Source organism: Anopheles arabiensis, chromosome X (genome assembly GCF_016920715.1).
Source record: "Anopheles arabiensis isolate DONGOLA chromosome X, AaraD3, whole genome shotgun sequence".
NCBI lineage: Eukaryota > Metazoa > Arthropoda > Insecta > Diptera > Culicidae > Anopheles > Anopheles arabiensis.
In genome coordinates this window covers 10,603,226-10,619,380 of record NC_053519.1, presented here as the reverse complement: position 1 = coordinate 10,619,380, position 16,155 = coordinate 10,603,226, and the positions used below count along the sequence as shown (strand labels likewise).

Sequence of the window (16,155 nt, the reverse complement as noted above, 5' to 3'; positions counted from 1 at the left end):
TTTCGGTAAAGGTTATCGATTAAGTTTCTACTTTGTTTTTATTTTTCTATAACGTTGAGAGCATAGTGCGCTCTAAAACAAAACAAAAAATAAAGCAGTGAGATTATGGTTAGCAAATGTTTTTTTCTCTCTTTCTTCGCCCATACCTCTGCCGGCCCAAATGCATAAACAGCCGACGTCTAATGTTTTGCTGCCTTCCCGTTCATGCCTGCTTTGAAGCTATTTCGCTGTCGTTTTTTTTTTTCTAAAAGTGTCCCACACAACAGATTCCCAGAAATGTATCCTCGTCTGGTGTGTCCCCGGATGCGTTCTCGGTCTTATCATGCCCTCGGCTCCAGCTGAATCTGGAACCCGTCCGTGCGCTTCAGGATGATGTCGGCCTGCAGCTTAAAGTCCTTTTCGGTCAGGTTGGAGACAACGCGATAGTGTCGCAGTACCGTAGACAGCAGCACCTTCAGCTTGAGCATCGCATACTTTCGACCTGCGGGGACAGAACGAGAAGTTAAATTTGTCTGATGTGTAACGCCCACCCACTAACCCATTCGCTACACTTACCCACACAGCTTCGGGGGCCAGCACTGAACGGGATGTAGCTGTAGTAGTGGCGGTTCTGGGTACGCTCCGGCAGGAAGTTGTCCGGGTTGAACGTTTCCGGATGGGGGTACAGGTCCTCGCGCCGGTGGATCTTGTACGTGCCGATCACGACGGTCGTGCCAGCCGGGATCGTGTAGTTCTTCGACGCGAGCTGCACGTCTTCGTTGATCTTGCGCGCAATCATCGGCACCGGCGGGAACATGCGCAGCGTCTCGAAGATTACCCGCTCCAGGTACTTCATCTCGAGCGTGTCGCCGAAGGTGGCCTTCCGCTTCGAATCGCCAAAGATCTGGCGCAGCTCCGCGTACACCTGCTCCTGCACGTGCTGATGGATGCCGAGCAGGCACAGCACGAAGCTCGAACCGGCCGCCGTCGTATCGTGGCCCTCGAACATGATCGTGTCCACCTCCTCCTTGATCTCCTCGTCGCTAATGTTCGCCCCGTTGTTGGCCGTCTCGATCATCAGGTCGAGGAAGGCGAGCCGGCGCTTCTCCCCGATGTCGTTCTCGTCGTTGTCGTCCAGATCATCCCGCAGCATCGAGCCCTGCGAGATGAAGGCCGGCGAACCGCCGAGCTGGCCCTCGCCCGGCTTCTCCTCCTTGCCGATGATCTCCGTCAGCGACGGGGACGGCATCTTGCCCTCGGCCATCTGGCGCTCGTACAGTTGCTTCTTCTCGCGCACCACCTTACGCGTTAGCCCGTGGATGATCTGCAGCAGGCGCTCCTGTTCCTTCTTGACGCCGGTCAAGTTGAACAGTGGGTCCAGGCGCAGGTGGATCTTCAGTTGGCGCTTGTGCAGGATGTCACACATTCTGCAAGAAAGTTTAAATTGGTACATTTTAAAGCCCCCAAAACACTGCCCAGTGTGCAATCGGGTGAAAAAAGACGGTTTTGTTGCACCGATTGCATGCATTTGGGAGCACTGCGCTCCCCCACTCACTTCATGACAGCCATCGCGTACTCGAACCCTTCCTTGTTTTCGCCCGTACGCGTCGATCCCATCGCCGTCTCGAGCAGAATGTCCACCGTCACCTCGCTCATGTAGTCGTGACAGTCGAACACGTGGCCGACCTCCTTGGACATGCGCTTCACCACCGCGAGACTGTTGTCGTTGAACACGTCGATGAACGTTTTCAGCACGTTCTGGTGGAAGGCGGGCGCGATCAGCTTCCTGTGCGACTTCCACTTGTCGCCCGAGCTGATCAGCAGTCCGTCACCGAGCCAGGGCTTGAAGAAGCGGTACTCGCTCGACTTCTCCAGATGCACGTAGCTGTTCAGGATGATCTCGACGTCGGCTGGTTCGGTCAGGAAGACGACCAAATGGTAGCCGAGCCAGCCGCGCGCTACCGTGCCGTAAATGTAGCTCAGCTCCATCGCCTTCTCCATGATTTGATTGTGCGTCTTGCCGAGCAGCATGTTCGCGTTCCCGATCAGCGGGTAGGCGACCGGGCCCGGTATCAGGTTGCCGAGCTGCACGTACCGGCGCGTCTGCATCCAGAGGTGGAAGAGTGTGCCGGCCACCAGCAGCAGCACGGTCGCCACCGTGACCGACAGGACCCAGCTGCCCGGGACCGTCTCGTCCATCGCCATTCGCTCCGGGATCGTTTCAATGCCCATGATTTTGCTCACTAGGCCACAACGTGCACTTGTGTACGCACTACGATCTTCTTACACACGTTTCACACACGTTTGCACGCGATGACGCGATGAAGACCGGTGCTGGATGTTGTACTGGATGCTGTGGCACACCACCTCTCGAACTGGTCACTAGATGTTGGGTCCTCGGTTACTGTTGCGTGTGTGACGAGAACACCACTGTAATGCACCACCGCTGAACCAAGCCGCTGCTCTGTGATATCAATCGCCCTGTGGCGAAGTATTTATAATCGGACTCGGGTTGCGAACGTACCTGGCCACACTGCTCCGGTGCAGTCTATCCTCCTCCTCCCCATCGTATTCCTCGTCCTCCTCCTCACCCATCAAATAGTGGTGCATACAAAGGGAAAACAAAACGGTGCAAAACGACACAAAAAAATATACAAATCACTCACAGTGAGCGCACCGATCGACTGAGTCGATGATATGGGGACGATTGCGGGTAGGTTGCGGGCGACAAGGGGCGAAAGGGTACGTTGTAGCAATAAACTTTTCATCAAATTGTAAATGGCAATGGTTATTCATCAGGTTGACCGTGCCGGCCGGCTGACTTGACTTGCCTTTCGCACCCTCGCGGCCCTCGCGCCTCAATCGGCTCACCTGATCGATCCTAAACATCATTCCTTTTTTGTGTGCATTTCGTTTCGCCCTAAAATTTTGCCCGACCCGGGGAACGACACCACGATTCTGGCGCACCGGTGAACACCGCTGCAAACGGCTGCAACTGCCCAGCCAGTGCAGCCGCCCGTGTGGTGCTCGCGCGAATTCGCAGTAGTGTACGTTATGGAGTGGCGAGAGTGTTCGCATACATTCAGTTCGGGCGTGTATCAATCAAACACTCTTTGCAATCAACCACCGGTGCACTGGACGGCCTATCAACCGTGGTTTGGCTTTTGCCTGTCTGAAAACTTCCCATCATTTGTGCAGCAGGCGCAGGCCGATTTGGTGCGCTTCCTGCACGCGAACGATTTATTGGATATGTAGCGTAAAGGAATGGACAAATGCTACGGTATCGAGGTGACCAGAACGTGCTTGGAAGGTAGGGCGTCGTGAGAATATTACCTTCTTTTGCAGGCTAATCAATTGAAGAAATTTTGAAAAAAAAAAATCAAATAAAACGTCAGCAACATCTCAACGATCTCTGAGTGCTCAGAAAGGTCTCAAAGCTTCAAAAACAAACGTCTAAGTAACTGGTCTGGTATCTAGTATCTAGAGTATCTGTAAAGAAATTTGAAATGAAGTATATATTACTATACTCATTGTTTTCTATACACATTATTATTCAATCAGTTTCATACCAGAGCTAAGAATAAATTTATAAATCTCCTTCTAAAGTGAGCACAAATATCTGAGGTACAAAAAAATAATCCATGATGTATTTAATATACCTACAAATTTTGTCTTCCCTTTATTGCATTACAAAGCGAAAATATGATCAGAACGCATTCCACCTAAACCTAAATCAAAGTCTAAACCTTCATTATTTGCAAGGAAAACGATGATGAATATGATCACAATGCATCAGATAATCCTTCAATTTCCCATGGAGTTCAACTCCAATACATTCTAAATCAAATCAATGTTCTGTATTCTCCAATATTTTATCACATTACGACATTGAAGGATTCTATTTGTTTTAAAGCAAACTCGTACGACTTAACAACATGCCCGTCATGGGTTCAAGCCCCGAATACACAGTGGATTGTAGTATGACTGAATATCCTGCTATGGATTAATCAATAAGTCACTGAAATCCAAGCTCATTAGTGGTACAGGCAGGCCTTGACCGACAATGCTTGCAGTGCCAAAGAAGAAGAATAATAACTGTATACAATATATTTTCTCCAAAAAACTAAGGAGAAAGGCTCCAAAAATCTTGGCGCCATTTTAAAATGACAGCGTTCCTGTTGGGAGTAGCGTGATTACAGAGTGCTGGAATAAGTTTCAGACATGAACATCTCTTCACCTACAACAGTACAGATGAAGCTCTCAAAAATTAACGTTACCTCTCTACGACTTCGGAGAAGATTTCTATTGCTAAGTCAAATCTCGTCAGTCTCCATACAGAATCCCTCACTATCAGTCAAACCTTCAGAGTACCTTCGGATATTCAAATCTCCCTTCAACACCGTGTCGGCTACCGACAGCTTCTCGCCTGAACTGTGCTCATCCAAACGACAATCTGATTTGTTTCGATGACGGTGTTTGGGACAGACACACACACACTCACCCACCCTGCTCAGCTGATTCTGGCTTGCAAAACAACAAACTAACGACCACCAATTTGCATACGCTCCTGACCTTCTTCGTTGCGCTTGCAATTCGAATCCATTTCTGCTCTGCCATGTGAGTGTACGCTCTGCTGTTTTTAATCGCTTTGCTCGTTGGTTGATGTCCGCACACAAAAAGTGCCGTGCATCGACCGATTGACCCGTACGTCCGAAACCAACCCCTCCGGCGCCTTATCAACTGGCGCACTCGGGCGATGAAACCGCGTGTGTCATAAATTAATTGTCAATTGGCAATACGGAGTGTGCTTTACCAGGCCCAGGTAAAAGGGCGATTTATGAAACCATACCGGTGTGGTGCAGCTGAAGTTTAAGGTGGTACAGTTGCAGTTGAAGCTTCAAAGCTTTAGTAGAAGTGGTGCATCTCGCACGTGACTCCGTGATACGAATGGTCGATGTGAACAGTTATCTTGAACACGGTAATTCTAAATTGTAAATGTCCGTTTCTTCTCCAACATCGACCATATTTGCTCGTGCTTATTATACTTTTATTCTTTGGTGGGCTCACTTTGGGAGCAGTGAGCATTTCGACGCTGCTATTGCGCACGCTCCGCTCTGAAATGGGTACAATTTATTCATACCTACCTGTCTTCCGATCGGTACAACCCGCGCGGGTGCAAGGTGAAGGTGTTTTGTGCCAAATTTATGCGCATAGGCATACCCCGGCCAACACGTGGAAACGTGAGGCAGCATTTCGCTCCCGGAGCTATGATTCGCATTAAAATTGCATTAAAACCCGCATGTCCTGGGGTACGCGCCATAATCCCACCAGAAAAGAGGAGCATTTCACGGCAACGCTAGAGCCGCACCCGGTCCGGCTAGGTTAGGAGCGAATAGATCGGAACAATCGTTTGTCAACGCCGGTTTCTTTGCGCCGTCAGAATATCGAGTAATTATGCCGGTACCTCTGATTTTCTTCTTCTTCTTTTTGATCATTTGAATTAAAGTATTTCCCCATTTCTTCTCAGCCCATTCCCAACCGCGCAGAAGAACCTGCCCGGCACGTGACTCGTGCTCGATGAAGAGGAACGTTTCTTTGCGTTGCTTTGCAAGCTGCGTCTAGCCGCTGCTCAGGAAGCACCTGAATACGGGATGTCGCACGTCGCACTCTGGATTTGATTTGCTTGGCTTCGTTTGTGCGAACACGTTTTAAGTGGGAGCGTACCGTCAACCATTAAGGCACACGCGCGCACGCCCGTATTAAACGAGTCGAGTATGTCCGTTCGGGCACGGCCGGGATAGATCATCCGTGAAATTACATAATAAACGGGTAAGCGCGCGCGCCTTGCGGTTAAAAAGCTCACCACAGGCCAGAATGCCACGGTTGTGTTCAAGAGGGAACGATCGCCCCCGTGCCGTACACGACATGCCCAATGTCCGGTGAATCCAAAAACCCGATCAACCGGCTCGAACTCGTCCCATCATTGCGCGTAACGTAAGCGGATTATCCCGGACAGAAGCTCTAAACCTCCAAACTCAATTCTCTCGGCTGTTCGGTATGCTCGTGAAACAATTCTCTCCGCTACAGCTGGCTCACCGCGAAAGGGGAAGATTAGAACAACACTGACCGTGATTTTGCGTCACAATGCTGGGATTTTGTGAACCGTTTGCCAATTGTGAAAGATTTTCCAGTAAATCTAAAGAACAACAATCGTACTTCGTTGAGCTATTAGGTCATTAGGCGTAATCTTGTCAGCACAGGCAACAAGCTGAAAGGTTTCGTTTTTGGAAATGTGCAGGGGTTTTCTACAATATTTAGAACGGTTGTGACGGAATGACAGACATTTGGCAGCTTATCAGAGTGCAACATTTTTTCAGGTTGGAACTGAAGATTTCTTTTCCATGCCATGGTTATTGTAAAATTGTTTAGTTAGATTGAGTTACAGTGTACAATTATACTAATGTTATAAACAACATATCAGTTGTAGGAAGCAGATCAACTCGAAAAAAACAAAATATCTTTGAAACTTAAAGTTCAATGTTGAGTTCAATCTTACGTCCCTTTTATTTGTGTTGCAAGTAGCAATATTTTTAAATAATAAATACATAAACAATAAGTAACAATAACTTCCGCCGTTTTTTTACCTTTCCGTCATTGCTAATTGACTGTTTTGAACAACACACAGTACACCAACACGGGGGACACGACAACAGTCACCGCACGTAAGCAGAAGCGCGCGGAGTAGGATTTTCAAAACTAAGCAGGGATTATTCCACTGCTGGACATGCTCCCGTTCCATGCGGATGAGCCAACCGACACTAAAAGAATTGAATAGAGCGAGAAAGAGAGGGAGAAAGTTAAACAGCGAAACAAAATCAAGGGTTAATGGTAACCGGGCAGACAGGTGTGATGGCCCGTGGACAGAAGGACACGCCATTGCGACGGTGTGGCATTGCATACGCACTCATCGGTAATGACGCTTTAGTTTAATTTTCATTTGCCGGACAATGACAGGCTGTGATTGGAACCTTTCCCCTTACAGCGTTCAGCACACTTCAATGCGTTTGTGCGATACACGCAAATCCAGGTGTTTCTATGCGGGAATTAAATTCAACACACACATACCCACACACAAAACCTTTACACCATAGCAAATGTGTGTGTGTTTTTTTTTTCTTGTTTTATTTCGTCTTTTTAAACGCTTCATCCCGCAGTGGACGGAAATTAGGCGTGAAAATTGTAAAAAAATAAATAGGATTGCATCCTGGATGAAAATCCCTCTCCGCCACCGTCCATCGATGGTTTTTCCACCGGAAGCGATAACGAAAGCGAACGCACGTTTCTATCTCTCCCCCCAACCCACCAGTCCGGGCGTGATCGGGAAAGAATGGCTGTCAAAGGGCTTAGGGATATTTTTTGTTGTTGATTCTGTTTCCGCCGCGCTTCTTTTGGGTTGTTCAAAATCCATCGATCGATGATTGATCCGGCGGTACGGATACAGATTTTGGTACAAAAAGGACGAGCATTTATCTCTCTCCTTCTTTCTTTACTCTTTTTTCGGATTTCCTTTTTCCCATTTCGATAAAGTTTGATTTGAGTGGAATTTATTGTAGACGTTTACTGTAATGGGCTTTATTTTCACAAACTATCTCGGGTTTAATTAACGATTTCAAAACCAATTCATCATTCAGTTTCGGGCGAAACAGAGAGATCCTTTTGTTTGAGGAACCGGGCACGCATGTTAGAGATACTGAATTCAATTTTTACAATTGTTTGCTGTATTGGAAATTATGTTTTTAAACTATCATGGTTTGCTCTTGCATGCATAAATGTCGGTAATACAAAAATTCATTCGTTCGGCGGTGCTCAACAGCAGCAAGAGAATTCCAACATCTTCCCAAGTAGTGCTCGAGATGTCCTAAAAATAATACAGTTTATGGTAAACATGACACCCAGTTTCGAACTTCGTCGACAATTATGCGCTCAATGGTTTTGGGATAAACAAAACACTTCCACTCTCGCCATGTGGAGTCTTCACGGCTCGCTCAGGACGGAAACGTTTCGCGCGATTCTGTTTATGATTCACTTTTATGACTTTCCCCCTTTCTGCGCTAACCGAGCTGTGAAGAATGTAACAAAGAAAAAGAAAGGAAAATGAAAAGGGAGAAACAGAACAGAATCAGCAAACAAAAAGGCAGAACTTCTTATTGGAAACGTAATCGCTCGGCATGGCTGTCACCGTCGCCACCAAAAATAGACGTATTTGTGTGGAACACCCGCGTACCATGTGCGTGATACGATGGCACAGTGTGGCGGAAGCGGACTTTATTGGCAGTTTGTCAGGCGATAGTTAATTAAGCAAACACAAACCATAAACACATCTTATAAGAAACTAGCGCGTTCCCATTCCCCCGTTTGTTCCAACCTTGATCTCTTCCAATGCTCGTCCAGTGAGTCGAGATCGGCTGCACATACCGTATATTGCACACACATGTGAACCGTACTGCAAATGGTACATTCGTATGGTAGAAATGTGAGAGTGGACCGGCACGGGCAAAAGTGCATCACTACAGATGCTTGCCATTGCCATGCAGCTTCCCGGAAACTCCTCGCTGCTGGGAAATATTGGAAAAATGAGTCACTAGCAGCAGCAGCAACATGTGTTTTGTGCCCTTAAAAACGCACGAACCATGTCACGAAACGGACCGAAATGCATCTTTAGTTTTAATATTTTCTGGTGCGCTCTCGCATGTTCTCGTGTCAGTTGATGTCCAAATGGGCAGGATGTAAAAACAATCCAGGAAGGGCGCGCGAAACGTTGCGCGTTATTGGTATCGTTGGTGAGTTAAGTGTCGCACTATTGCTATTCCGGGAGGAACGGAAATAATTGTCATCGAGTCGTCGGGCCGGTTAGCCATTTGGGATGTGGTCTCTAGGGACACGATGAGGTGTTGTAATATGTGGTCCAAACATTCTTTGAAAGGAACTCACAGGATTTACAAAAAAAAAAACACATGTTAGCCCCATCAGTGAGAACTTCAACGTTTTGAATCCACTGTATTGTCAGTAAATCTTCAAAACTACGGTAGCTTCAATGTCCATAGTTGGTGGAACGGTTCATAAACATGCTCAGAAATAATGCTGATTCATATCCGTAACATCTCCAGCTACTGGAGCTCTTTTGACAGCCTTTGTCTCAAAGTGAATATTTAGAGATACTCAACACAGGAAGCATTTTACCAACCCGCAATTTTCCTGCAAGTCCAACGCACATTATTTTGACATCCCAAAGCAACATGTTTGTCGCCACATACTCACATTCTTGCTGTTTGTTTTAACCAACTAATATTCAACGCGACATCCAGCTGCGACATAATGCGTTTGCGCTGCTGTAAAACAGAAGTGTTTTCCAAGAGCGCCACACATCTGCCGTTGGACAGTTGTTGCGCAGGTCAGTGTTGTAGCGTGTTCCTGCGTCGGCAGGTCTTGAACGGTGAAGCCATACTCATTAGCGATCGAGTGACCAGTTCGTGCTCGTGTGTGCGTGGGCCAGAGTGTCCCATTACAGCGCCAGGCGCAAGATCGAGAAATCCTACACTCCTCTACTTCCGCGAACTCGGGGTGGACGAGCACAAATCATTAACACCAAAACACCGAGCGGCATTGTCCGCCTTCTACTCCATCACTTATCTATCGCTTTCGCTGGAAATAGACGCTTGGATTCCCAAAGGACCGACGCGTGGGACACGTACTTGAGCTCGAGACAGAGCTTCGACGGGCGTGTTGGCGACTGTGTTTTGGGCATCTTTTTCAACAAACATCTCGGACCAAATTTTAGCAAGGAATCAACAACAACACCAACACACGCACTTCAATCCTAACCATATTCCTTCCGTCGTACTGCACCGGCGGAAACGGATATCAAGTGCGTTTGCGTTGAAACTCTAGACGTGCACTGGTGCGCCGATGTTTTTTTTTCTTGGTCAGGATCAGGATTGCTTGCCGGTTTGCCGAAGGAAGTGCGGTTTTGTGAGCGTTTCCTGTGTTCCCGTTTTCGAGTTCCCTGCTATTCCTGACCGCCTCCGTTCACCATTTCGCTTCCCGCCGTTTCGTAGCGGCATTAATCGGACCAGTTCAAGGGCACGGTGTTTAATGAAATAATGATATTTAAGAAGAAGCAAGCAATGAACCCCGCTGCCGAACGGTGGGCTGGAAAGACATTGAGTTTTTTTGCGCCGTGGTTTTGGGGGAAGTGAAGGAAAAACCGCAACCAGTACCATCTTGGGCTGGGTTCAGGTGTGCGGTAAGCAGACGGGAGAGTACATATTGGAGCGTCATTGATGCGTTGGAGTTTGGCTTACCAAGCAAATGATTTGGCTATTAGAGCGTAAGCACTATGGCACTATGGGAAAATTATGAAAAACAGAATATATGTGTTGATCGTCAAACCATCAAAAACTACATCATTGAGGATTTTTTTTTATAAAATGCTAAATACTTGCTGAACATATTTTTATTCATAAACAAGCTTTTATATATTACAAAATAAAAAGAATCAATTACATAGATATGCTCAACTTATATCAAGAAATTTCATTGGTACAAGATATTTTTTGAGCTATTACACGTGAGTGACATGTTATGTTATACGAAAGATTCCTTGGAAGTATAAACTTCAGATTTATAGGTAATTTTTGTAATAACACTCTATTTTTTGTTTTAATAATATGTTTTTAGTTAAATTGAAACTAAACCAGCAATAAGCCATTTCTTTGCTATCTTTTAAACATTAGTAAGCAATTCTTGAAAGAAAAATTTGCAAAGTTTTATTTTAATATGTTTCAAATATATTTTATGCAGGAAATATTTTTTGAGTATTGGATTTTTTTTTATTTGAAATTGTTTTAGTTGTAATTAAACTAGAATAGCAATAAGTCAACTCTTTGCTACTATATTTCATATAGTTAGGTTAAATAGACACAATAAATTGCTCGCAGAAGAATACAAGATTTTATTTTATCACCAGTATTTAAACTATACAAATAAAATTTAAAAAAACCTGATTTCATAGAAATAAAAAAGAAAACAACATCTTTTGCAGTGTTGCACACTAACATGTCTTCCACTCGTGCGGTATTTTAAACCCCTTAATATTAAAAAAATAATTACCCGTCACTCATGACATTTACCCAATGTGCGCTCGTGTCACTCGTCCCGGAACGCTTCCTCGCCCTTGGCACAGTTTGTTTGCCTGGCACTGGTTTCGATGGAGATGAAAAATTGTACAAAACGGAAGATGTCCGTGTCTATGTGTGTGTGCGTGTATGTGCGGTTGTTTCTTGCTTGCGTTGGCCCTTTTCCCCACTACGCATGGTAGACAATCCGGAAATGAAATAATAATGCGCGCAAAACGCAACCAACCTAACCGAAGGGGACGTGTTTCGCCCGATCGGACACCCTTTATTTATAGTCCTCGGGGTGAACGTGCGGCGATCGTAACCACCGGCAGAATTCGGCAGGCGAAACGGCCTCGACAGGACACAGGAAATGATAGGCGCACATCCGGTTGCGCTGGAGCTATCGAAATTTTACAAGGACTTTTCGGAGAGACGCCGCGAGTGCAACGAACCAACAGTTTCTGGGGTTCGCCTGCACGGAAATCAATCACAATGTTTTCGACACGAAACTAATCAAATGCATGGTTTTGTGATCCAATGCATGTCGTATTGAGCGAGAATGAAAGAGCAAAGAAATAAAAAAAAACATCATTTACTGCACGTTAATTACAATTCAGAAGGGTTGCATTCGTGTGAGTGGAGTTGGAGTTTTCTTTTTCTACTCGTTGCTGCATTTACATCCTTGATGCATGCCAGTATCCTTCAGGTGTACTTTGATAGTACGCCAACCGTATCGTGTCAGACATTCAGTGCAGGGGTGCCATTAAGTTTATGATTTTATTATAATGGTTGTGCTCACCCGATATCCTGTTTTATTATAATTCAACGGAATTCCAAACAAAAACACAGAATCTCAACAAAAAATGAAACAAATTAATTCAAAATGCCCGCATGCCGTCCTTTTGCCAGCTCGTGTCCTTTCGGGCGATGCGGCAAGGCCGACTTTATCGTCGATCTTCGCTGGGACATCCTTCTTCACCCACTCGCTGTGGTTATATTGATACACATTTATAATTTCAGGTTGGTTCCCCACACACATCTCATAAATGTCCCGTGGAACAAGATAACGATCCTTACCGCAATCGCTGCTCGCTGCAAACTAGATCCTGGCGTGGGGACAGGACCTCTAGAACCGCCTTGTGTGTAGCAACGGATCACAATCACGGTGTGTGACAGTTTTTTCTTCTCTCTTTTGTTCTCTCTCCTTCTTTCGCTCTGAGATGTTTTTTTCTACTTTTCTTCTACTCGACGGGATATCATCTTGATACCTGCGCGGTCCTGGCGTCGTCCTGTTCTAGCAAAATTGGGTACAGGAAGAAAAAAAGAAAGTTGATTAATCCATACCAAAAGGATTATTGGTCTGGTTTCTTGAGCTGCATTGTGTATGTGTATGGAAGATTCTAAAACTATATATTTCATTCCGCTTCAAGCACAATCTCACATGGAGCACCCAAACGACGAACGTAAACAGAAAATCAAGATCAAAATCGTTTCCGACCGAGCGGTTGTGATATGATGTTTTGTTCCTGGATCGTAAATCTTGTCCCTTTTATGATAATTATTACAAAAACACACACTTTGTAGCTGACAAGCTGCGTCAGGACACAGCACAGACGGTTGGGCAATGTATGGAGTTCCGGATCCCGACATACATTCGTAAGTTCTTTTTTAGCCGATCTCGAGAGATGATTTTGTTTTGATGGATGCAAAAAAAAATTTCTACTTTTGTTATTTTATGTATCTTTGGTTTTCAAACTGTCTTAGCTGTATCTGTAAATGATAGAAAAGTATAGTTTATGAAATTAGAGAAAAACGTTCAAATTCTTATTGTATTAAAGCAAAATCGGAGTAGTTAAGAGAAATCTTGCGCGCAGGCTTCACCTGATTACTCGCCGTTGTTACTAACAATATATCTTCACTTTTTTACTTAGCTTTGTTAAGTTAAAATATCTGTTTTTTGTATAAAAATAAAATCAAAGATGTTTTACAAATGAATCTTAATGATTTCAGTTGGGCGTCTTCCATAAACTACGTAATGTTCATTAGGTGGCGCAGATATCGTCAAACGTGACGATTTTTTTTTACATTGGGAAGAATCACAATTGTTATGAATCGCAAAACACATGATTAAAAATAAATACATTTGAGTTAAAAAATTTTACTATATAATTATCATTCTGAAATCGAAACTGATCTGAAACTATTACTTCGTCCGTCTCAAACTAACTAAAGTTAGTTAACGGATCGTACATATGGGTATTTTCCTAAATCTTTTAAAAAGTTCCAAATGCTTCCAATACCTTTTTCAATGTGCAAATAGTTAATCTTTGGATCTCAGCCTTTCAGTTCTGTCACAGTCTTGCTCTTCAAAAACCCAAATTGCAAATCATGTGATTCAAATTATATGTTTAAATATGCTGTTATAATATGCTTGACATGGTAAGATACGTGAAAATATAGATATATTTCTCAAGTATCAAGAGGATGGTTGTATGAGGTTGTAGGCAATGTTGGTGTAAGAAGTGTTGCTAGAGCTATGAGGATCAAATTATCCGTATCGGTAAGGATTTGATTCGAATAAACTTCTTGTATTTAAGCAATTGTAAAAATACTATTATTCAGCCCATACACGATTGAAGAGGAACAGTAACTACAGATGCCTTGAAACGACGACTGAATTTATTTCAAGAGTGTGCTGTTCAATAATGCGTATAATATGCCAAAATGTTCTAAAAACATCAAAGGAAACCACCATTTTTGTGAATTTTTTGAAACATTTGGATCGTTCCCGCTTCGATAGAGTTTGGATGTTGCAATGGATCATGGATGGATTATGTTTCAATTCTACAAATGTAAATGAACAACATTCATTTAAATCCTGTTTTCATGCAATAAAACAAGCAATGGGAGGAGGTTATCGCTATATGTTACATAATTTATTGAGACGGGCTTATTTTAATATAACATTTTATTACAAAAGGAGGAATTGCAATTTTTGCATTACGTATTTTGATCAACGAAGTCTTAGGTCAAGTTTTCAGACAATTATATTACAATAAGCCTACTTTCGAGCAATGTCGAAACTTGGATGGCTAGAAATTGTTATGAAGAATTGGCCTATACAGTTAAAACTTGCACTCTATATTATCCTTTGGAATACGTTTAGAGGTAATAAATTTTTAGAAAATCTCAAGAAACGTTTAAAATTTCAGCATCTCAATTGTTGCGTTTGAAAACATTTTATTTACTCCCACACGACATGCAAACCTCGTTACACTCAATCATCAAGCGTAACCTTTACATCTTCCTGTAAAAATGTCCTTTTTCCTATTTCATCCATGTTGGAACCGTGCTCAGGCCACATTCATTATCGTCCGTCTTCCAACATCGTCTCGATGCATCGTTCCGTTTGCCCGTGATAGGCAAAGCCCTGCGGGGCTGCAGCGCCCTTGTTGGCAGCAACGATGCGACAACACTTACCAGTAAAACCAGCAAGCGCGGAAAAAAGGAAAGAATCCCGAAATCCTTAGAAATAGGAATACGGTCCGCAGTGGAAGGAAAAACAAAGCCTGGAAAAGGAAGCAGGGCAAGGAATCGAAGCGAACTGCTCAAATCTCTCCTCGCCAAAACTGTCGAGACCCAATTTTCTAACGAGTGTCGATCATCTTCATGTTGTTTTTTGTGTGTGTGTGTGTGTGTGTGTATTTGGAAAGAAGACACAGCGTTTTCCCCACCCGACCCTGAGGCCGTGGGATAGATTTTCCCCGGGACAGACCGGCGAGAATTGATAGCGAGAATAACATCTTCAACGTTTCGAGCGGAGTTGGGTATTTTTCTTTCTTTACTTTTTTTTTGTATTTCCTTTCGGTTCGGTTCTCGCTCTGGGTTGCGTGACGTTAAGCCGTCGCCAACGATCAGGCTTAAAATGTTTTGCGTGATGCACCCTCAAGTTCAACAGCGACGCGGCGTGTAGCGGAATCTGAAGAGTTTTTCGAGCGAAGCTCGCTACCAGTAGCCAAGTCCTGCCGTTGGGTTCGGTACTTGTGCAATCCCCTGAGAGTCCTTGGGAACGCGCCGAAGTTGAAGTGTCGCTCGGAACTCGGCGACACCATTAGAGCCTTCCCGCGCCACTGTGCGGGAAATTGCTCCGTGCGCGAGGCGACTTAGCTTCTACCTCTGTTAAGGTCTCTGCTATGTCGCTGCCTCCAAACGCCTCACCCTCCGCCGCTCGCAGCAACCAGATCCAGGGTGCGCGATCCAGTGCGGAAGCGAAGCCAAAAATCGAGCCCAACCCTCTTCCAGCCGGGTGTGTGTGTGTGTGTGTGTGTGTGTGCGAATAAATGTAATTGGAAATAATCATAATAGAGAAAAACCCCCTGCGCTCGCGCTGTATGGGTGAGGCTATGTACAAATGAGTTGAGTTTCGTGCCGGAGGGGTCCTTGCGCACCGAAGCGTATCCTGAAGCCGGTTCTGCCGCTCGCACCACATCTAGGATTCGCTTCCCTGCCTCCCTCCGGGGGTTTTTTTTTTTTGCGGTGCGTCATTTCGATACATAATTCTGAGCCCAGTGGTTACCTGGTAGAAGGACGGCAGGGGAGACGGGTAAGGGAGCGGGTAATGTACAAAAAGCACCCCGTCCCCTTCCCGCTCCTCTTGCGCCTGACAGTATTATGTGTGTGAATGGCGAACCGTGAGGAGACGGGAACGGGTGGTACGGTGGACGCGGCAGGAGTTCATGCGGTTCTAGCCTCGCACAGGACAATGCCGTCAGGACCTTTCTCGTCATCTTCTCCGTCTTTTTCCCCTGGTGCTGCTGCTGCCAAAAACAGAAAGGCATAGAGGGGTCCCTTACCTTTTACCAAACCGAGGGTAACCCAGGGGTGCGTATGTACGACAAAAAATACACACACACACACACACATACGGAGGGACACGGAGCAAAACGGCAAAAAGTCCCCATTTGCTGCTGATCATTCTGATGCGCAACACACACGCAAC

The 16,155-nt window shown here is 45.1% G+C and overlaps 1 protein-coding gene and 1 long non-coding RNA gene across 3 annotated transcripts; one reads left to right on the top strand and one right to left on the bottom strand.

Annotated features, from left to right (window-relative positions):
* Window positions 1-19: 19 nt before the first annotated feature.
* On the bottom strand, window positions 20-2,457 carry LOC120905931 (cytochrome P450 4g15-like). Its single transcript, XM_040317280.1, has 3 exons — window positions 1,535-2,457; window positions 556-1,406; window positions 20-481 (listed from the first exon to the last, which is right to left on the bottom strand). Exons 1-3 carry the CDS (start codon window positions 2,209-2,211, stop codon window positions 321-323), a joined length of 1,689 nt encoding a protein of 562 aa, XP_040173214.1. The 5' UTR covers window positions 2,212-2,457; the 3' UTR covers window positions 20-320.
* Window positions 2,458-4,763: 2,306 nt separating this feature from the next.
* On the top strand, window positions 4,764-6,605 carry LOC120905932. 2 transcript variants are annotated; one of them, XR_005739962.1, is made up of 3 exons: window positions 4,764-4,970; window positions 5,058-5,439; window positions 5,507-6,605. It is a non-coding gene; the product is annotated as an uncharacterized LOC120905932 (long non-coding RNA). The 2 variants fall into 2 exon arrangements; XR_005739961.1 differs by having other exon boundaries at window positions 4,779-5,439.
* Window positions 6,606-16,155: the final 9,550 nt, after the last annotated feature.

Coding starts and splice junctions, on each gene's coding strand:
- LOC120905931 (XM_040317280.1), bottom strand. CDS start 2,211: ATGGGCATTGAAACGATCCCGGAGCGAATGGCGATGGACGAGACGGTC. Junction 1,407..1,534: donor TACGCGATGGCTGTCATGAA/GTGAGTGGGGGA, acceptor ACTTTCTTGCAG/AATGTGTGACATCCTGCACA. Junction 482..555: donor TGGCCCCCGAAGCTGTGTGG/GTAAGTGTAGCG, acceptor CTGTCCCCGCAG/GTCGAAAGTATGCGATGCTC.